This window comes from Lactuca sativa, chromosome 1 (genome assembly GCF_002870075.4).
Source record: "Lactuca sativa cultivar Salinas chromosome 1, Lsat_Salinas_v11, whole genome shotgun sequence".
In the NCBI taxonomy this organism is placed as follows: domain Eukaryota; kingdom Viridiplantae; phylum Streptophyta; class Magnoliopsida; order Asterales; family Asteraceae; genus Lactuca; species Lactuca sativa.
The window spans coordinates 3,972,505-3,995,446 of NC_056623.2; the positions used below are offsets into that span (position 1 = coordinate 3,972,505).

Below are 22,942 nucleotides of genomic sequence, written 5' to 3' on the forward strand. Positions count from 1 at the left end.
AGTAAGGAGTTCTTTGGAAGTTCTTGATTGTCAGGGTATGTCGGGAAGTGGGGAACACGTTTTAGTGCACCTAAAATTGAACTATTTAAATGGTTGTCTGTAGATCTCGCTGCTGAATTTGAGTGGACAACAATATCCTTGGTCGTCGTCAGCTAAATGGTCAATTTAGGAATTTGATCTCAAATGAATTTTCACGTATAATCTGTCCAAAATTGGCAAAAAGGTCATTTGTGTTTAAGTGGACCACAATATTGGTGATTAACCAGAGTTAAACATGCAAGTGTCTGCTGATAAACGATATTGAATTTCTTGACAACTTTGATCCCAAAAGTTTATGTTTTTTTTACATTTTGTATCTTATTTTTGTTTCTGTTAAATTTGTTCATATTTTTCATCTATACACAAATTTTGGGGGAGAATTAAAAAATCAAACAAAAATCAGAAAAAAATCCAAAAATATGTTTATTTCTGTTTTTATTTCTTTTTCAGAAAAATAAAAAAAATATTTTATTTTGAGTGTATTTTTAATTTATTTTTATTTCTTAGTTATTTATATTGTGTGCTAAGTTTATTTTTACTATTATTTTTTATCTCAAAGTTTTGTTTGTCTTAAAAAGCAAATTCAAAAAGAAGAAGAGACTCATGGAGACTATATCGGAATTTTTTGAGCAAAGAGAAGAAACTTGGAAAGGAGTTGATGGTTATTACACTTAACTCTATTTTCACAATGAATTGAAGGATTAAAACAACACAAATTGTCAGCTAGGCAGTATTTTCAAAGAATTGTCGTATTTAAGAAATTAAATGTCTGAAACTATACAGATGTCATGGCACCAGGGCGATGCACCTCGCAAGGCACGATTATCGCTGAACGTCTCGCCAAGGGCCAAGTTAACTTGTTTAACTTGAAAAACTATATTGAGATCTTAGATCTAGGATATATAGGGGCTGACATCGAAAAGGCCATGAGTAGTTCTCCGATACTCATCAAATTGTAGTGCGTTCCTCCGTGTTTACATAGATACTGCGAGTAGCCTCCTTTTGAGCCAAGGCTAGGTCCTTGAACAATTATGATGGGAAGGGTCTTTATGATTCTGTGATCCATATGAACTTTTTAGTCATTTGTTACTTTTCAAGGCGCAACGGTGATCATTAAAGAATTCTCATTCGAAGGAACAAGAAGTGGAGATTATTTTTCAACTTTTAATCTTTCAACCCCAGAAGCAAGGTGAAGTTGCACTTGAAGTTATGTGACAGATTGCATTGAAGCATCCTTAATCAATTTGCTGCTATTTATAAACCTGCTAAAGTGATCCATAAGCATTGGTCTCTCTGTTATTTTCTCTGAAGTATTTCAAAGCTGAAAGTGCTGATTTTCAAGAACCTTTACAAGATGCCTCATATGCCCAATGTGCGTTCAAAGTCAAATTTTGAAGAAAAGTTCAACTGTTCAAGATGAAGTCATTCATGCAGAAACTCATATGTTCATCTTGAATTTGTGAAGAAATAAAAGACAAAAGCTGAAGCCAAGATCAAAGCAAAGATTGAAAAGAAAAGAAAGCTACAATCCTAGGGGGAGATTGTTAGGACATAAGAAAAGAAAGCTATAAACCAAGGGGGAGATTGTTAGGTCAAAAATTGTGGTTTATACTTTGCTTTTCATAAGCTATTATAGTTCTCGGTCGAGGACCGAAAACACCATGTTTTGGTGTTGTTTGGACCGAAGTCGCATGCGATTTCGTTTAGGCTTGATATTGTTTTGTTTGGGTTTTGGGCTTGGGCTTTGTTATTAGGTCTAGGTATAAATAGTGTTATTTTAGCCTAGATACGAGTAAGAGATGACTTTGTGGTGGCAATAAGCTAAGAACGTGATTTGGAGAGAAAACAAAAGAGAACCAAGTGTAATCAAGAATCTTATGTACTTGACTATTCAATAATAGTGTGCATTAAAGATTAACCATTGTGTTCTTATTCTATATTTCGTCTTTTCTAATTCACTTAGGATTCCGCACCATCAAGTGAATCTGATTGATACATCGTAGCATTTTGGGTTTTACTTGTACAAAACAATATAAAACATAAACGTCACTTCCATTAGAGATAGAAATATTACATCATAATATGTTTATGAAATACTAGATTTTTTATTACAAAAGGGTGCCTTAACAGGTAGGCATAACAATAAACGAAAGTAGTCTTTCGGTTGCTTCCTCAATCAACTGCTACTTCTGGGAGTTCAGGCTCTGGTCTCATGGCTTCGTAAGAATACATGACGTTTTGAAAACGTCAACGTAATTTTGGTGAGTTCACAAGTTTGAATATTATATATTTGAAAATACTTCTTATACATAACTTTATTAAGTTGTAGAACTATTTTGACTTTCACTATCAGGGTATCTTTTAATAGTATTCTACTATTTATAGATATTTTAATTTCGATACTTTACGTATTATTTATCACATACTACCATTCTCTTTAGGTTTCACCCTACCAAATGTAGTATAATATAATCTTATTCGTAGTATAATTATCTTATAGATGTATACATACACTACATATACTTTTATCTCATAAAGAGCAATATTTATAATCTTAGAGTGAGAGGGATCTTTCGTATGCAAGATTAAGTTGGGAATACCATCCAAACTTAATCCACATAAATGTTTTGCTTTATTAACTACTTTACTATTTAATTTTATTAAATAGATATATTTAACTAGCCAAACTTGCAGAAATGCGACATAATGTCTAACCAATATTCGTGAGGAGTGACGACGTATATAATTTCTTTTGATATATATAATTTCTTTACATAATTATTCATATATATATATATATATATATATATATATATATATATATATATATATATATATATATATATCTTTGCTTTGATATCTTTGATATGTTATGATACAGTTAAGTACATTGTCCATCCTTACATTTCCTTTAGATATAGTTTTATTTCAAAATTATTGTGATATATATATATATATATATATATATATATATATATATATATATATATATATATATATATATATTGTAACGACGTGAAAATTTAAAACAATTTTTCATTTTTAAAATGCATACTGTTCATAAGATCTCGTATAATAATCTCTTTTATTCAATTACAAAGCACAACTCCATTAATAATCCAGGATCCTCATAACTCTTTCTCTGGTGTGTACAATCAAGTCGGTGTCGTCCCGCGATTCCGAGAGGAAAAACTGAAACATTTAACACATAACACGGTAAGCACGAAGCTTACTGAGTTCTCCAAAATACCACATACAACACATATTAGCCATTCGAGGCTATAACTCTGTTTGACCCTCTGGTCAATGTGTCTCAGTGGGACCCTCCAGTCCCATAACTCTGTGGACTCTCTGGCCCTAACTCTGTGGACCTTCCGGTCCTAACTTTGTAACATACATAGCATAAATCACATATAAATAATGCAATGTATCACATCATATAAATGGCATACAAAATACCCTGTCACATAACTCTAATTACCACTCTAGGTAAAGTATAGTGAGAAGACTCACCTGGCAAGCAGAAAGCAGCTATCCTCACACTCGAATCTCGAACTCGCCACCGCCTAACACATAAGGCAAATATCTCTAATTAAACCGAAGATCACTCTTTTCATCTCTAATTGGGAAGTGGATAAAAGACTATTTTACCCCTCCATGGTCTCTGTTACTTATGTTAACCAAGACCCCACAGTTAACAAAAGTCAACTCAAGTCAACAGTCCCACTTGGCCCGACTCGGTGAGTACACCTTTGTGACTCGTCGAGTTCACTCACCTTCCTAAAGTCTCTTGAAGATCCAGCTTAACTCGTCGAGTCGACCCCACGACTCGCCGGGCTACATCGCGATTCAGTCCAGACATGAAACCTTAGCTGACTCGTCGAGTCGGCTCATTGACTCGGCAAGTCCATTCAAACTTTTCCTTATCCAGACGATTTCAACCAGATCTAACACTCTAATCTATAGATCTATCATTCCAAAGCTTAATACATCCGTAAAGTTTCGATCTCTACGCTAATGCACGGTGTTATAGCTCCAAAACACCAAAACACACTCTTCATGAAGGTTTTTGCTCAACAACCATCATTTGGGCCACTAAAGCCGAACCATCTAGCCTCTAAGGACCTCTCAAGGCTCAGATCTGAGGTTTCCCACCTCAGATCATGTCTCACTTAACTCAAATATAAAAGGAGGGGAATTAAGCCCTAAAACTCCCAAGATCTAGAGGTCTAATCACAATTAGATGAAAAGGATGCAAGGTCATACCTTCTACAGCAACTCCATGAGAAGATAAGCTAGATCCACAACCTCCATCTCGTTCCTTGCCTGATTCATGCACCTTTCCTTCCACATAACTCACTAAATCACTTGATTTCATCATAAGAACTCACCCCAAGCTCCCATGGTGATTTAGGGTTTCTCACAGAGGATATGAGGCGCACCCAAGGTCATAAGTTCCTTTAAATACGCTCCAGACCCGGAACTTAGGGTTTTTCTCAGACCAGTATCTACTCGGCGAGTCCCTCTTCTAACTTGTCGAGTCCACTCATTAAATCCCCAGAAGGATCCCAACTCGACTCGGCGAGTTGGACCCTTAACTCGTCGAGTCCCCCCTTGAAACCCAAGATTAACATTTACAATAATATCCCTGAAATCCGGATGTTACATATATATATATATATATATATATATATATATATATATATATATAATACCATATCCATATAATAATTATTAGGTTCTTGATATTTATAGGATATAGAGCATAGTGACAGCTAAGTACGTTGCATATCCTTAAATTTGACCAGCAATATTTCTAGGTACTAGGTTATCCTAGGAAATCGGTCAACATAATATCTAGGTATAATCTTTTCATAGTATATCGGGCAGTATAACGGCTAGGGATAATATCTTTGCTTAAAATTAGGCAGAGTATCTACCAGACGTACTATTAATCCTATGATTTTGGCAAGGTAACGATAGAGTATAATATTTAATATTATGAGTGAGCAGAGTAGCGATATAAAATATATCATGTGAAAATATTATTTATAACGCAACAATATATAACACTTTGTGATAAAATAACATGTATTCCCCCCGTATATTTTTATAAAACGATGGAAAAGGGACGTGAAACTCACCATTATTTTTCTAGAATGACATACTCTAAGTGTATCACGTTTCTCAAATGATTCATGCAAGAAAGTATCAACAAGCTATACTAATGTGAGCTAGGTAAGCCTTTATTATATGGGATAACTATTATTCACAACGATGAAGATTATGCTACTTTCTCTTTTGATGCTTTTGGAGTCGATGGTTTTATTTCCCTATATGTGGACCATGATGGTCAAGGAATGGAGAATTAGTTTGGCTCTGAGATAGAAGAAGAAGTTGGTGATGATTCATGCATTGATGATGGTGAAAATGAAAACAAAATTGATAACCTTAAAGATGTGGAGGTGGAATCTAATGAGGATATAATCACTATGAATAGAAAACAGGGTGATGAGTTTGTGAATAAATTATGTGTTGAAGAGGAAGAGGGAAATGATAACAATATAGATGATGATGGGGTTAAGAGGAGGAAAATGTAACTCAACAAGATTCTATTTTAATGAGGCAATTCCATGGAATAAACAGTACTCTATACTTGATACGAGATTCAAAGATCCAACTCAATTAAAATCTATGTTATGCAACTATGCTGTTGCCAATGGTTACCAACTTTGCTTTGAGAAAAATGATAGAAAAAGATTGTTGTTTAAGTGTTGTAAGGGTGAGTGCAAATTCAAGTTGTGGGCATCTTAGATGAGTGATGAGGCAAGCTTCCAAATCAAGTCTTTATAGCCAGATCAGAAATGTACAAGAAACTATAAGTTAGGCTCAATGGTTACTTATGTTTGGATAGGGCATCATTATACAAGAGAGTTCTTACTTAGACAAAAGATGAGTGTAAGAAAGCTTAGAATAGTTGTGTCATAGAATTTTGGTATTTATGTAAGTGTTGGTCAATGTAGAAGAGCTACGAAATATGCACTGCAACTAGTAGATGGTGCCCTTGTTGAACATTACGCAAAGTTGTGGTCATATGCAGAAGAGATTAGGAGATCAAATCCATGTAGCACTGTAAAGCTTGATGTGAATTATATGCCAGATGGAAAGAACTACTTTAGTAAGTTCTATGTTTGCTTTGATACATTGAAGAAAGGGTGGAAGGAAGTATGTAGGAAGATAATAGGTTTAGATAGTTGTTTTCTTAAAGGGATATGTAAAGGGGAGCTGTTATGTGCTGTTAGAAGGGATGCAAACAATGGAATTTATCCCATTGCATGGGAAGTAGTGTGTGTGGTGAATAAGGAAAACTGGAAGTGGTTTTTGGATCTACTCATTGATGACTTAGAACTTAATTTAGGATATGGATACAATATCATATCTTATCAACTCAAGGTAACAGGCCCGACTTAGGGCAGGGGCAATATGGGCAATGGAACAGGGCCCAAAATTTTAGGGGCCCAAATTTTTTTTATAGTATATGTCTATATGATGTATCATTCAGCCCAAGCAATCCAATATGATCGGAACAACAGCGCACGAAGCAGAGCACCAAACGAATTGCAACAATTGAGCGTTTTTGACTTTTCGTTAAAAAAAAATCGATTGCAACACAGCAACAGTCACACGCCCCAGCCACAACAATCATCGATTCATCATTCATCCTCTTATACAACAGATTCTATTCTAGGTGAGTTTGTAAATTATGATTGTCAATTCAATTGCAATATTGCATACTTGAATCAGTTGAATGTTTTAATGAATTATAGATTAAATAGATTATCAATTTTTCAGATTCATGGTATGTTTAATTGTGTTCAATGTTTTAGATAATTAGATTCTTGAATGTTTTAGATAATTAGATTAAATAGATTATCTTTTAAATGTTCATTGTTTTAGATAATTAGATTCTTGAATGTTATTCATGAATGTTGAATTGTTTATCACTATGTTGCATGTATTGTCATTATGTCATATTATCATATTTAATATTGAATCTGATTGAATGATTCACAATGTTGAATGAAATCATTGAATGATTTTGAAATAGATTATTAGAAACAGATATCTATCGAGAACGAAATCTTAGATAGTATAGACTATGAAGAATTGATCAACCAATTTGCAATCAAGAATGATAGGAGAGCTTCACGGATCGTCGGTTAGTTGTTAGGATATGTAATTACTCATTACAATACTATGATTTTGCTTTGTTTATTGCTATAAAGTTTATCGTCATTTTAATAAAAAAAATAGTTTATGTAATTTAATTTGTTACACGTTAAGGCCTAAGGGCCTTTTTTTATCCATCTCGTCCTGGGCATTTGAATCTTCAGAACCGGCCCTGCAAGGTAATTACTTATTTATCCTTCATTTCCTATTCTAGTTGCATAATTATTTTGACATAATTTACAATTTTTAACAGGGTCTGATTGAGGCTGTCAAAGAACTTCTTCCATATGTAGAGAACATGCAGTGTGCTAAGCATATTAGCCAAAACTTGAGAAAAAGGTATAGTGGTGCCCAATATGAAACCATATTCTGGAAGGCTTGTAAAGCAACAATTGAGGTGGATTTTAAGATTTCCATGAAAGAACTTGAAGATCTAGACCTAAGTGCTCATAAGTATCTGATGGACAGAGACCCAAAACATGGTCAAGAGTCTACTATGAAACTGGAAGATGTTGTGATGCTATGGAGAATGGAATGTATGAAAGTTTCAATGTTGTGGTTATTGATGCTAGGAAGAAGACAATTATCACCATGTTGGAGGATTTGAGGTTTTATATAATGGATAAAGTGTTCAACTTGAAAGCCAAGGGCAAATGATGGGGCAATCAAATCATCAAATATCTTGTGTGCGTCAAACAAATTCATAGTTTAACAGAGCATTTTAGGATTCTCATTCACAGTTTACAAAAATAGTTTAGGACTCTCTTTCATAGTATTCATTACTTAAAAGCATATCAATTCATTCATTCACAGTTAAAACTAACTTTAACATAATTGAACAATAGTTGAAACATTAAAACATCACAATTCACAACTAAAAAACTTAATTCACGTTATTTAAGAAAATACTAACATAATAACACACATTCTAAATTCAGTTCACAACATAACAACCATAAAACATAAAGTATGTATAAAAATGAGATGCAAATATTATAACAAATAAGAAAATAACATGGATTAATGACTTAGTAACAGAAAAACTATGACTAACATTTAAAGTTTAATTTACAGTATATTAACATTTTAAAACACTCATTCATAACTTAATTTACCATATTCACTGTTTAAATTCTAAAAAAACTTCAATGTAGCATTTAATCAAACACATTATGTGCATCTTGTTTCTTTGACTTTCCTTTCTAAACTCTATCACCTGAGAACATATCAGAGAGAAAGATAACAAGGATATGAGGAGGAGGTGGTAGAAAAACATATCTAATATGGATCTGGAAAGATTTCACTGTTGATGGAACACATCATAGAAAAAAATAACTTCAAAAGTTTTGGAACAAAAAACGGAGTTCAGATTAGCACCTGTAGGTTGCTATGATGGTTGTGATTTTTGATTTGTAATGCTCCGATGTCAATATTAACGATGGAAAACATATTTGATGTGTATCAGACGGTGGCTATGGTGGATCCTTGCTGGAACTTCTTCGAGCTTGCCGGAAACTCGCAGGTCTGGACAATGATGCGAGAAAATCATATATCCGGACCAGATCTAGACGGTGATGGTGACGGAAAACATAGATCTGGACAAGAGTTTGCAGATCTAGATGACGGTGGTGGTGGAAATCGTAAATCCAGACTGTAAAGCTTTAGATGTGAGATCATACATACCAGATCTAACATGAAATATTATGGTAGGAGGCAATAATGGAGGTATTCGATTATGCAGGTGATTGGATGTGGAAGAGGTAGGCTCGTCGGGGGTGGTAGGGTCGCCGTCAGCGGTTGTGGTGATGGTGGTTCCATCACAGGTGGAAGAAGATAAGAGACGGGGGTTTGTTCTTGGACAATATTGAAAGAAGAGAGTAATCTAGTTTGTATTAGATCTAAGTTTATCAGATGTAAGTTTAGATCCGATGGAATAAAATATGAAATTAGGTTCAACTTGTGTATTAGTATTTACAATAATGTCATTCTTTTTTTTGGATATTGATAGACAACAGTGGTTCTCATGGTTCTTAATCTTTTTTGGTTATCATTTCAATATATATATATATATATATATATATATATATATAGGGCTAGGTTATTTTGTTTTTTACATTTATTGTGTATATTAAATGATATCCATAATTATAATTCTCTTTTTATGAAAACTAATTAAATCACTTGTTAATGCCAGCAATAACATTCTTTCAGAATGAATTTGCATCTAGGTTTTTATATATGAGTTCGTACTTTGTTTCAAGACTCAATCACTTAAAATACAATAAAGTTGTATGGAATATGAAGAACGAGAGTGTATTCTACTAGAATACACTCTCATTCTACTGCAATACACTCTCATTCTTCTAGATATGAATTTATTTTGAAAGAATATTATTGTTGACATTAATGACGAATTTAATTAGTTTCCATAAAAACGAGTTATAAGTATAGATAGAATTTAATATACATATAATTAATATTAAATTCCTATTGGTGCATTCTAGCACACAATAGATGTGAAAAACATTTGAACCTACCTCTCTCTATCTCTCTCTCTCTCTCTCTCTCTCTCTATATATATATATATATATATATATATATATATATGTATGTATGTATGTATGTATGTATGTATGTATGTATGTATGTATGTATGTATGTGTGTGTGTGGTAATATAAATAAAATTAGGCAAAAGAACGACAAGTGAAAATAAACATGTGTTTGGTAATTCTCGTTGTAAATTTTTAATCATGTCAATTCAATAACCATTTTATCTGTTCTTATTTTTAGATTTTTGTTCCAGTTGTCGTAACATTTACCATCCATATCCTATTGGCTATTACAATTCGTTAATATTTGAATTTTAATAAATAATTTAATCATTTTATAAGAGACATGTTATATTTAATATCAAACGGACAAAAAATTGGTAGAAAGAAGACAACGGGACATGCCAGACTGTGACCATGGAGTGTTGGAGTTTGGGCGCCCACGAAAAATAACGTTTTTTCTAAGACATACTAATATTTATAAATTATCACATTACATATCTTTATACAAAATAGAAAAGGATATTGTATTTAATTATTTAGATAAGTGATCCTAATTATTTCTGGGTCGTTTCACAAGAAACTGAGGATCATTTTCTGTGTGATAACCAACAGATCAAATACAGTTTTTATATAAAAGAAACATTGACTCTATCATTGTGCCTTAACTTATGGTGTTGATATAATTATGATGAAATTTCATATATTCTTAAACTCCTATTAATTGGGTTATTTTACCAACTTAAATTAATCATATAAGATATGAGACAACATAATAAAAAATTAGTTAAACTGAAATGATATTAAGGGGGTGTTTGGCTTAGCTTTTCACAGCCAAAAGTTCTTTTTGTAAAAGAAAAAAAAAAAAACAAAAAGATGTTTGGCAAACTAGTAACTTTTGAAGTTTTAATACAAGGAAAAACAACTTTTTGGAAAAGTCAGGATTTCCTGACTTTTTGTAACTTTTTGGAAAAGAACTTTTGAGCTTTTAAAAGTTAAGTCAAACACGCCCTAATACTTGAATCATGATGCACATGGAGATGCTTATGCTAATATTAATCACTATGTCTCCTACACATGACCCATGTTAATGTTAGGCATTCTCCTTCCTTCATTCAATAACTATTTTTAATCTGCTAAATCATTTTGTCTTCTTTTAATTATTTCAAGAACAACTGTTTGTGTTCAAAGTATAAACATGATTTATAATTTATAAACAAAGGTTATATCAGTCTAGTATGCTTTTAATTTTATATATGTATGTAAACAACAACATTGTAATCAACAAGTATATATACTATGATGATGAAAACTTTACTCCTTTTGCTATATTAACATTTTTTTTAACTTTTTAAATAACCAGTAGCTAAAACTATCATTTTAAGCCCATAATTGTTGGCAAACGTCGTAACCTATGGGTCCTGTGTTGACTAGTAACCGTATGCCCTGCATAAAAATACAAAATATTCAAAATTATATAACTCACAGGATGATAATTTACAGAAATACACATGCAACACTTTAATCATTTTACTAATATACGCTATGTACTTTATATTTTTTTTACTCGTAATACCAATGTACTAATATTACTTTATCGCTAATAGCAACAAACTTATGATTTTTTTTTTACTAATAATAGCAATATATAACAAATTGTAGCAACATACTTGCATATATTTACATGCAATAGCAACGCATTTGCAATTCTTAACACATAATAGTAACGTACTTACATTTCTTTATGGATAATAGCAATATGTAACAATTAAAGCACACAACCTATATTGGTAGGAAAATATAACTAGTTTGGTATTATTGGTAAAAAAAATATAACTACTTATGTATTATTGTTAAAAGATAAAGTACATTGTTTATATTAGTAAAGAGAAGTAAATTAAAATTTTCTTCTTTATTTAATATATTTCTATATTTCTAGTAAAACCAACGTACATGATTTTTCATATTAAAAAAAGAAAATCATTGTGAAATGTGAAAAGACACTTCTTTCTGCAAGAGTGACTAGTTTTGGATAAAAAGTACCAAGTACATTGTTTTGTACACCATTTACATTTAGACACCGACCAAACCACATGTTCTTGTTTTTTTGTTTTTGATTTTTGATTTTTTTCCCCACATTTTCATAATAATGATAGTTAAAATGATTAAGAATTTGAATCGTTCCAACAGTTAAACAGCAAGGATTTTTATACTAAAGTACTAAGGCTTCATTTGTTATACTTATACCAGAGATGTGTAGACCAACATTTTAGGGGTTATTTTTGATGACAAGGATTAAGAGGGCATTAACGTCTTTTGAGTTATTTCAATGTTTTGGTTTTTACTTTTTAGGTGTTGAATAATGTGGTAAGAAATGTAAATACATACCTTAGCTTTGATAATTGAGCAGCAGCCAGAAGCATTGAAATTTGAAGCACAAAGAAAAGAAACGAAAAAGGGTTGTCCAGGTCAGCATAGAGAGAAAGTGTTGTATATACAGTTTGACACGTGGCTCCTATTTGATACCAGAAGATGCAGCAGATGCGATTGAAGCTTCCACTATTAAAGATACTGGTTGTCGAGCCTGAAGACACGCAGCTATATCAAATGGACGCAACTCGGATCCATCAAATAGGAGATTGACACCTGGCAGGATAGTTTCTCTGCTGTCCATATCATCTGATTTACTACTACTTGAACTTGATTCAGTAGCCTCTTCAAACATACCCATCACAGTTTCATAAACAGGAGCAAGCGAATAGGATCTGCAATATCATTCAGAATAATTACACATCTATTAATATAAAATAAGAAGAGAATTATTATGACATACCTTAAAATGTTGCCATCAAAGCTGAGGACTTCTGTACCAGAACGTTGCCTGTTAGCGAGCTTTAATCTCTGTTGATCATTCGTTCCAGAAATAGGAGAAGAAGGTTCAGTGAGTGGATTCCATCTCTGACTCGCGTAAGTCATAAGAAGTTTATTTGGAGCTTTTGGTTGATCGGATTTGGGTTGATGATCTCTTTGATAAAGCATCCTTGCAGTCGAACCAGTTGCTTGATACTCCGAACAGATCTTCTGTAACCTTTTCCTCAGTTCTTGCATCGCATTATGATGCTCTGTACACAAATTCGTCTGGAGTAATTGAGAGGAAACCACTCGTTTACATATATTTTTGCATAAATCCGGACAGAATAACGGAATCCCGAATTCCACACTCAACGGAACCCATTCGTATTTATCATCAGGTGCGAAACTGTAGTTGGGGTCGCTTTTAAACAGCTTCAACAAACGAATATAACCGACTGACCATAGCTCTATCTGACTTGCCAAATCGCTTAACAGAAAATTGAGTTTCGAGCTTTCGTCTGTATCAAGCCCTAATTCCTTCCCGATATCAGGTGATGAACCGTCGGAGTTCTTCAACGGCAGAGGGACATCCATGGTGGTGATTTTTCCAGATTCATCAAGGTCGTACCTGCTTAAAGGCTGAACTAACACAGCTGTGTGTTTCAAGAGTGAATTTAAACAATGGAGGAGTATGTTTCCTTTGACTAAACCCCCGTCGAATTTGTCTGAAACTGAAGTTTCATTCCACGACCATACGAGGGCTTTCTCGCAACCTGATAATGGAGCGGGAAGTAACCTTAAGAATTGACCTTTCATTAGGACGACGGATAACGGTCCACCACGAACAGCTGAGTAAAGTACGAGATTCATCCATGGTGTCAGGGAGGAGTAAGACGGCGGACCAAAATGAACCGGACCTTTAGGTCCGGGAAGTACAGAAGAAGGAGGAAGCGGTAACATTGAGACAACGATTTCGTAGTCACGACGGAATAACCTGTCTAGTGTTGCTGGTGCGAGAGTAGCTAAGCTTTCACATCGCATGATATCGACATGATATCTTCTTATTTTTTTAGTTATTGCTTTTCCTGCATCAGATCCTTCAAAATTATGATCCGATTTGGAACCCTCACCTTCACAAGTGTCATCTGTTGCAGTGACAGTGGAATCGGAATCATTAGTATCTTCAGTTGCAGTAACAGTGGAATCGGAATCATCCGGTACACCTGCATGTCCAGAAACAGAAGCAGAGTCTTCGTTGGTTGAAGAATCCATGGAAGCTTTCCCTTTGCTGGGAGGCATTCCTCCAGATGTTAAACATTCCAAAACAGATCGGAGGCTGAATGCATGGTTGGCGAATTCCTGAAGGACTCCCTCGAATTTGGCTCCTTCTAATGAACTGAGATCTTTGCAGAGATCTTCTATGCTAGCATGACCCAGTTTTCCTGCTTCGTATAATGTTACTGCATGTGACTTTAAGCCTGCAAAACCCATTTAATACAAAAAACCATGATATTTCTTGCATATAACCAAGCCAAGAAGAAGAAGAAGATAAAACAGAGTTACCTGGTGAAACAGAGCCCATCATAAGATATGATGTTATTTCTGCATCAACAACAAAAGCAACACGGGCATAACCAGAAGTAGGTCCATGGGCATCCGACCCATCAGGTTGAAAAACACTGCCATCAACAGATGTGTTTACAGATCCCACACTGGCACGAGAACAGTCATCTTCATCACCAAGTACAACATTTCTAGAAGGTCCAGGACTATTTGGATCTTGAAGAATCGATCCAGGGTCAATTATTTTAACTGCCCATGCCAACCTACAAGCAAAAGAAGCAGCAGCCTGAAGTTGAGACAGTTCCACCTGTAATGTAGTCGCCAATTCAGCAACAGTTGAACTCTCACTTGAAACCACAAAAACAGCATAAAGCAACCTGCATAGTCAACTTCCCAACATCAGGATCTTCACTTTTCTTGTTGCACAAGTTAATTAATTACTCATAAAAAAAAAAAAAAGACCAATTCTCTTACTCCTCGATTGGATCTTCATATGACTGCTCTCTGTTTGAAACAAACCCTTCTAGCTTGCATACTGTTACAATATTAACCATGTCAATTATATCTTACAGTTTACCCCTTATTTTTTTTTTTAAACATAAAAAGTCTTGATTTGGAATATAATTTTTTACCTTGAAATCGATCCTCGGCATAAACACAGACATCAAGGTAGACTAGTCCCCTTCGGTAAAGACCTTTGATGATGACAGGATCAAAGAGCATGAATGCATTTGTTTCCTCTTTGCATATTTTATCAATTGTTGCGATTTCTTCTTCTGAAAGCTTCTGCAATCAGAGTAAGAGAAGATCATCGTTATTATATCATAATCAAAAATTAGAAAATGTATAGTATATTATTTGGAATGTTTAAAGATCATATCGATATATTTGGTTAATGCGCCTAAAATATACACATTATAATAGAGATGTGATGTCACCTTAAATTCTTCAATTGTAAAGTTGACAAGACAAACTCCCCACCAAGGTTCGATTGTGATGTCCACTGGGTGTGTAGGTAATGATTCTCTAGCTATTGACTTGTTCAGCTTCCACATTATTTTCTAAATAGCTCCAAAATTATTATGAATAATTAGATTTTAAAAAACAAGATGTTTAAACTGTTATTGCAAAACAAGAACACTAAAGCTACAAGGGAATGTCGGAACGCTCATTCATATACATGTCTGAGATTAGCAAACCTCACTGGACTTCATTGATTCAAAACTAAAATGAGTGCATTTAATACATTAAAATAGTCTCAGATTATACGTTTATGTTCATTTCATAAAAAACTTTGCTACTTCAAAACGGTGACATAAATTTTACATACTGTAATGGAGACAAGTGATGTTAACCTTTGAAAGTTCAATTGTTTCTGACTAAATAGCAGTAGGATGATATATGATATTGGGACTTGTTTCTAGGCATCATCTGTCTATATCAACTCTACAAAGAATTTAGAGAAAAAGGTGTTGGGCATCTTTATTGTCAACTTTCTTTGTAAGTGCCTCATCTTCATTAATATATATACAACCTTTAAGTCATAAATCATAATCACTAATAATGTGTAGGAGAAGTCAACATACCACAACAATCTCTGTTAACCGTGAATGTTTCCAAGAATATCTAGGGAAGTTGTACTCACAACATTTCTTTTTCTATATAAGTTCATATGACGAGTAATCATAGCCTAATATCACAGGTAAGAGCTACCTTACAGATATTGTAGCTTAATGAACATTTAGTATAATATGCTTCCATTTCAAGAAAAAAATAAAACATGTCAAATATGTTTATTACATACAAGGAAACAAATTAAGAGTATATATCATGAAAGGGAAAAAAATGATATACGCACCTCAACAGAATCATATATCGATATGTAATGCCAGAAGTTTGAGACCAAAATACTAGAAATTAATTCATACCTTAGATCTGCACCTGTTCATGATATCAATAAATTCATTTCTGCCTATCCCAGTGAGTCTCAAGGCATCTGCCGCACTAAAATTTGGAATTCGATCATAAGACTGTTCTGCATTCAAGATAAACATCAGTCTTTCTGGAAATCAAATGCAATGCTGCATATCAATGTGATAGAAGCAATGCAATATATCTAATGCCACCAATAGAGATAGTAATAGTGTTGGTATACAGGTACAAAAAAAAATTATATAATTCAATGCAATGGGCTACTACCATTTTTCATGACTTCAAAGATCATATCACAATAGTATCTGAATGGAGAGACCCTCATTACACGACAAACATACTCAGCAAGATGATAAGGAAACAGCTGCAAGAAAAAAAAACATCATCAACTTCATGCCTCAATCAAGGGAACCTAATATATAAGCACAAGACTAAACAATTTGTTAAATATTAAGGTTGTGTGTGAAAAAACATAGAAACTATGAAGCTCTCTGTAATACTTACAGCTAAGTTTTTGCGTAAATAACGCATCATGTCCTCATAATATTCGCCTTCTCTGCATACTTTTCGCACAAAAGAAGTGCGCCATTGAAGCCTTTTCTTTATACAATGTTCAGTTATCCTGCACAACAATACAGTTATAATGCAATGCAAGGCTCCCTTTTTGGCCAAGTTTCAAACCAGAATTTCATCATGTCCATTAGTAGTCATTGAGAAACAATAAAATCATTCAGTTTAATCCATAGGATTATCCCTAACTTGTCAGTACTGAAGGAATACTAGAAGGATAATAAAACAACTTCTGTAAACTATGTGATCATGTAAACAAAGCATCTATTGCGGGAGTAAACAATTTTTTGAATAAGGGGTACCAAATTTTAGTGAGTGCAATCAGAAACTCAAATTCAATTGAACACATCACCTATTCCGTTAATCTAATCAATAATTAAACAAACGCGAGTTTCTGCTGCAACTAAAGGAAGAAAAACAAGCTAGCAACATACTGCAACGACATTAACTGATTAACTAAACGAACCTTTTATGCCATTCATCCCTAGAATTCAAACTCGCCTGGAGACGTCTAGGGAGACTCTCCCAAGAACATTCCTCCTTAATTGCTCTCAATATCAACTGCTCCTCAATCGTCGACTGTGCGTGCAGCATGCTAACCGAATGAAATAACCTAAATTACTTCTACTCGACAAAATCACTAAATCCTGCACCGATTAACAAAATAACAATGTGTTGGCACAATTAATCAAACAATGCAATTGTTTCATCAACGAAATGCGTCATGGACGACGAATTTACCTGGATCAATGGAAGGTATTGTAGGGTTTTATGAATGTAACGATGGAGATCGGTGGAATCATACGGGGGTCATGATGATTTCATTCTCTGGTCATTAATTATGACGCGATCAATTTTGCATGTTGGGGATAACCACCATTTTCATTTAGGAACATGTTTGTACGCGAGGAGTCAGAACCATTAATTGCAACAATATTTTAATTTATGACAAATGATGTTATTTTGTGTTAGAGGTAAAATGTTAAACCTTTTTTATGACTATGAGATGATCTATATTGATTTACGAGATTCTAAACAAAAGGTATCTTAAAAATCTAACATGTAGGGTCCATATAAATACTTTATCAACCTTTTGGAGTTCAGGTGGCAAAAGATCAAAGGGATTGTTAAACAATTTGGACACAGTCATGGTTAAGTTGTGGCTAGTGGTGTACAAACCGTTTTTTTTTTTTTTTCAAACCGGTTCAGCTCAAGTCAACAAAGTCAACACCGGTTCAAGGCTAAACCAGTTCGTCAATAAAAATATATGAGTTTTGGAAACCGGTTAAAAAGATCGGCGGATTGGGCTTTTGACTTTTGTTTTTGGTTAGCTTGGGTTATATGTCTGTGGACTTTTTTTTGTTTTGGTGAATTAGATCAAAATGGATGAATTCACATTTAAAAAAAAAAAAAGAAAAAGAAACAGTGGGTGTTGTGCACTTGTGTGTATATGTAAATTGAATTGAGAAGATTGAATTAAGACATGGTCGGAGGTTGACGAAGAAGATAGGAGTGTTGGTTATAGTGCAGTGGTGTGTTCTTCAAGAAACTCTACCAAGCTAGTGATATAAGCTAAAAAGTTGAAGCTAGCAAATCATGCTTCTACTAAAATAATGAAAGAAAACAAGTTACAGCAAATGAAAACTGAATGCAACACGTCAACACCTCCTACTCTAGCTATGTTGTCTATTTAAATAAGGTTGGACGGAATGGGAGCGGGGTAGACCTGCAGGGTCTTCCCGCCCGGCGGAACACCGCACCGTCGGTGCGGGGAAGGGTGAAGAGAGCCTCTCCCGCGTTCTCTCTCTGGCTGCGATTGGGTGTAATTTTTTTTTTGAAATTCAACCGTTATTAAACGGTAAAAAAATAAATATATTTTTTTTTTGCTACAACGGCTAAATGGATTTAAATTCATTTTTTTTTTACACACCTATAAATACACAACTATTTACCATCAAATAAAATTCACACAAACTCTCTACTCTCTTTACTTTCTTCTCAAAAAAAATGAATCCCGACAATCAAACCTCAACTTCCGTTCGAAGGATAAAAAGTCATGGTTCGAGTATAAACATCCATTCTCGAAACATTTTTGCTATCGATTCATCACCACAAGGAGTTTATCGCCCCCAACTCGATGCTCCAATTCAATCTCCACTACAATTCCAATAACAAAATGTTGGACAATATTATCCGATGCAAGTTCCAAATGTTTCGCCGCAAATGTTTTCAAACTTTGTTGTGTTTCCGGATCAACAATCGCCAAATTAACATCAACCCTAAACCCAAACTCAAACTCAAACTCAAACCCACCAACAACGCCCACTTGTCGACGAGTTGGATGACTCGGAAGAAGAAGAAATGGTTCCCAAAACTCAACCGACAGCACCTCCACAAAGACGTAAAGGGAAAAAAACAAGCACGCGAGGGTGTTGCACAATCGAGAAGACAAAAGCCGACTACATGGCTTCCACACGGAGAGCTAGTTTTGGTCAAAGTTTGGGCTGACATTTCTGAATATTCGATTCAAGGAAACGCACAACCGGGAGAACATTTTTGGTTTCGTATTTTAGAACGGTTTCGAGAGGAGCTAGAAAAAGGCGACGACTATCGTACGAAACATCAACTGAATTCTAAGTTTCGAGAAATAGCAAAGGGGGTTTAAAAAATAAACGGGTTGTACAACAACCTAAAAACCCAACGGAAAAGCGGCCAAGGGGACGAACAAAATACTTCAAGAAGCTTTGCAGTTTTACCTTGAAAAAGTCGGAAAACCATTCAAGTGGCACGATTGTTGGAAATTATTGGTTCGATGTACTAAGTAGAAAAAATACGAGCAAGATTTTATTTTTGGAGTCCAACAATCAAAGCGAACGAAAACGTGCTCTAGTGGTTACACAACCTCCTCCGATGCTCGGGTCAGTCTAGATTTAAATAAGGATGACGAACTCGAGCTAGAAGAAATTGTCCGCCCAATGGGTAGGGATGAAGCGAAGAGAAAGGGAAAAGGGACTTCTTCGGGTGTATCTGATTTCAGCGGGGACATTGACAAAATGCAGAAAATAACATCGTCGTTTGATCGATATAATCTTAATTTCTCCGAACGTTTGACGTTCGACAGAGAAAAAGAAGAAACAAGTAAAAAGGAGCGGACGGAGAGACAAGAAATGGAGGATATGAAGTTTTTGATGGAAAACGTCGATCATCTCTCGAGGCCGGCTCTCCAGCTCGTGATGAAGAAGAGGGAAAAAATTCTGAAAAAATATTTTTCCGTAGGTCATTCTTGGTTTGTTTGACTTTTAGTTTGTGTGTTTCTTTTTTTTATTTAATTTTCTAGTTTTTTAAATTTTAGGTTTAATGTAACTTTTATTTTAATTAATGAAATGTTTTTTTATTGTTAATTAAATTTTATGTTTAATATTAATCTAAAAATTATAAATCATTAAAAAAATAATTTTATTTAATAAAAAAAAATGAGGTAAGGGCTTCCCACCCATTTTTTGGGTTTTAGGTGAGGGAAGAAAAGTGAGGAAAGTTTCCCTCCCATACCCTCCGGTCTAATAAATCATACCCACCTTTTCAAACTTACTCCTAATGTAAAGCAAGATACGGGATAAAACCACGAATCTGCCTTTCCTCTGAACAAGTAAACAAGAAATAGATGTGTTTCTGTATGAAGATATTATTTGTTCTTGACGTGGGTTGCTGCAAAGAAAAGTTTACCATGCTAAGGAAGAGTTGTGACTTTACACTAACCAAACCGGTTCATCGTAAACCGGTCTTAAACCGGTTTCACTATCTATATACACGAACTGGTCGGAACTGGTGGTTCGGTTCTTGAACCGGATCAATTCATACTGGACTGGTTCATTATGAACCGGTTTTCCGGTTCATGGGGTGGTTTGGTTCCTGAACCGGTTTTTTTGTGCACGCCTAGTTGTGGCCTTACCCGACCGATTATATCAACTACTCGCTTTCGAGGCCCAACCGACTCAGAGACCAGTTAAAAAACTTATTTATATACCCATTTTTTTTGTATTTTTAATATAAGTTTATTATTATTCTTCAAATCGGTTAAAATGTATCAAGTTTTATAACGGTTGTCAAGGCCCGTCTATGTCGGTTAAGAATTTTTCCGGACTAAGTCAGGTTATAAATATAGGCGGAGGCACATTGGATCCCGGGGTATCCTAGGATGCCCCTCAAAAAAATATTAGTAGTGTAAATATTTTTAAAAAAACTCGTTTTATGTTGCGATTATACTTTGGATAAAAAATAGGCTACCTAAAAAAATCAGGTTATTTCTAAATGGTCCAAAATACAAACTAGTCCAAAAATTTTAAGCCCACGCCAATTAGTTATTGAAACAAAGAGGTATACACTCAATTAGTTTAATGAAAAAAAATGGACGTGTTTTGTCTTGTGATCGTCGACTTCAGAAATCAGAAGTCGACTTGTCTTTTGTTTCTTCGCCTGACTACCTCGCTAAAATCGCATATTTGCCTGCTAGTGGCTTATTCCGGCGACCTCCTTTGGTGGTGAGTGATCAAACTCATCAAAGTACATAATGAAACAATTAAGTATAAAAAAATATTCAATCTTATTATCTGTTGTTAGGTTAATTCAAAATCCAATTTTTTGTCATTATGTTGACAAATTCGAAATTACCAATTAGTTTTGTTAAATTAGGGGCTCAGGGTTAATAATGATTGATTATTTGTTGTTGAAACTTGAAATCAAGTTTATAGTTGAAATATCGTGATAATTTGATTGTAGGTTGTTATTTGTTGTTGAAACTTGAAATCAAGTTTATAGTTCATATATTTTGATTGTAGGTTGCTATTAATTTTTTTTCAAAAGACATTTAGATTTTGGAGACAAAAATAGTGAAGGAACTTCCAAAAAAAAATGGCTAATGAAAGTATGCAAGTTCCACAAACTAATCAACCTACTGTAAAACCATAAGAACCACAATCTAATGAACCTACTCCATAACCACAAGAACCACAATCTAATGAACATACTCAAAAACCAAAAGTAACACAATCTTTTGATTTGAATGGTTTTCCTTTGAACCCATGGGATGGGCCAAAGATTACATCTTATAATCCTAATCAAAATGATGAAATATGGAGGGCATATTTGATTAAAGGGCCTTTGTCAACCAAAGGGGCATAATTTTGAATTTACCTTATTTAGTAATAAGCCAATACATTTTGTTGTGGAATGGTTTACTGATTTTCATGGTTAGAGTATAACGTAAAAAAGAAGAAAGCGTATTGTTTTTGTTGCTACTTGTTTGGAGACATGGTAGGGGAACAAGGTGGAAGAGATGCATTTATAATCGAAGACTTTGACAATTGGAGTAAAAAAAACTCATTCCGGAAACATATGGGTAATATTCAAAGTTATCACCATAAGACCCAAGAAAAGTGTGATTTGCTATTGAGAAAAAACCAATATATTGGTGAAGTCTTGCATAAGCAAACGGAACTTGAACAAAGTAATTATGAAATTCGATTACGTGCTATAATCCGTAGTTGTAGATTTTTATTAAAAAATGCATTACCATTTCGTGGACACGATGAGACGGAAAAGTCTAATAATAAAGGACTTTTCATTAAAGTATTATCTTTTATTAGAGAAGATAATGAGAATATTTTTAAAGTTACTGTAGAAAATGTTCAGAAAAATAAAAAGTTGACTTCTCCGACGATTCAAAAAGATATTGTCAATTGTTTTTCAAAAGAGATAATCAAGTCTATTTGTGATGAAATTGGTAAAGATGTGTTCAGTATATTAGTTGATGAGTCTAGTGATGTTTCAAAAAAAAAAACAATTGACTGTAGTTTTGAGATATGTTGAAGACTTAGGAATGTAATGAAAAGATTTATTGGAGTTGTTCACGTGTTGGATACATCTTCTTTGACTATTAAAGCCACCAACAAAACCGTATTTTCCAATAACAATTTGAGTATCGCTCAGGGGATAAATCATAGAATATTTATTCCTTTAATATGATATTAATTATTTTTTTATGTCTTATATTTTTTTTGTTAATTTTTCAAATATATAGGTGAGGGGGCAAGGTTATGATGAAGAAAGTAATATGAGTGGTGCATTCGACGGTTTGAAATCTTTGATTGTAAATGAAATCAGTTCCACACATTATATACATTGTTTTTTGCACACCAACTTCAATTGG

At 34.0% G+C, this 22,942-nt stretch overlaps 1 protein-coding gene across 1 annotated transcript; it reads right to left on the reverse strand.

Moving 5' to 3' along the window:
• Positions 1-11,011: 11,011 nt before the first annotated feature.
• On the reverse strand, positions 11,012-17,636 carry LOC111910765 (uncharacterized). The gene is made up of 12 exons (XM_023906589.3): positions 17,479-17,636; positions 17,204-17,384; positions 16,672-16,789; positions 16,435-16,531; positions 16,164-16,270; positions 15,174-15,296; positions 14,868-15,021; positions 14,710-14,770; positions 14,236-14,612; positions 12,653-14,150; positions 12,208-12,584; positions 11,012-11,265 (listed from the first exon to the last, which is right to left on the reverse strand). Exons 2-11 carry the CDS (start codon positions 17,329-17,331, stop codon positions 12,335-12,337), a joined length of 2,913 nt encoding a protein of 970 aa, XP_023762357.1. The 5' UTR covers positions 17,332-17,384; positions 17,479-17,636; the 3' UTR covers positions 11,012-11,265; positions 12,208-12,334.
• Positions 17,637-22,942: the final 5,306 nt, after the last annotated feature.

Coding starts and splice junctions, on each gene's coding strand:
- LOC111910765 (XM_023906589.3), bottom strand. CDS start 17,331: ATGCTGCACGCACAGTCGACGATTGAGGAGCAGTTGATATTGAGAGCA. Junction 15,022..15,173: donor TTACAATTGAAGAATTTAAG/GTGACATCACAT, acceptor CTCTGATTGCAG/AAGCTTTCAGAAGAAGAAAT. Junction 12,585..12,652: donor TTTGATGGCAACATTTTAAG/GTATGTCATAAT, acceptor ATGATATTGCAG/ATCCTATTCGCTTGCTCCTG.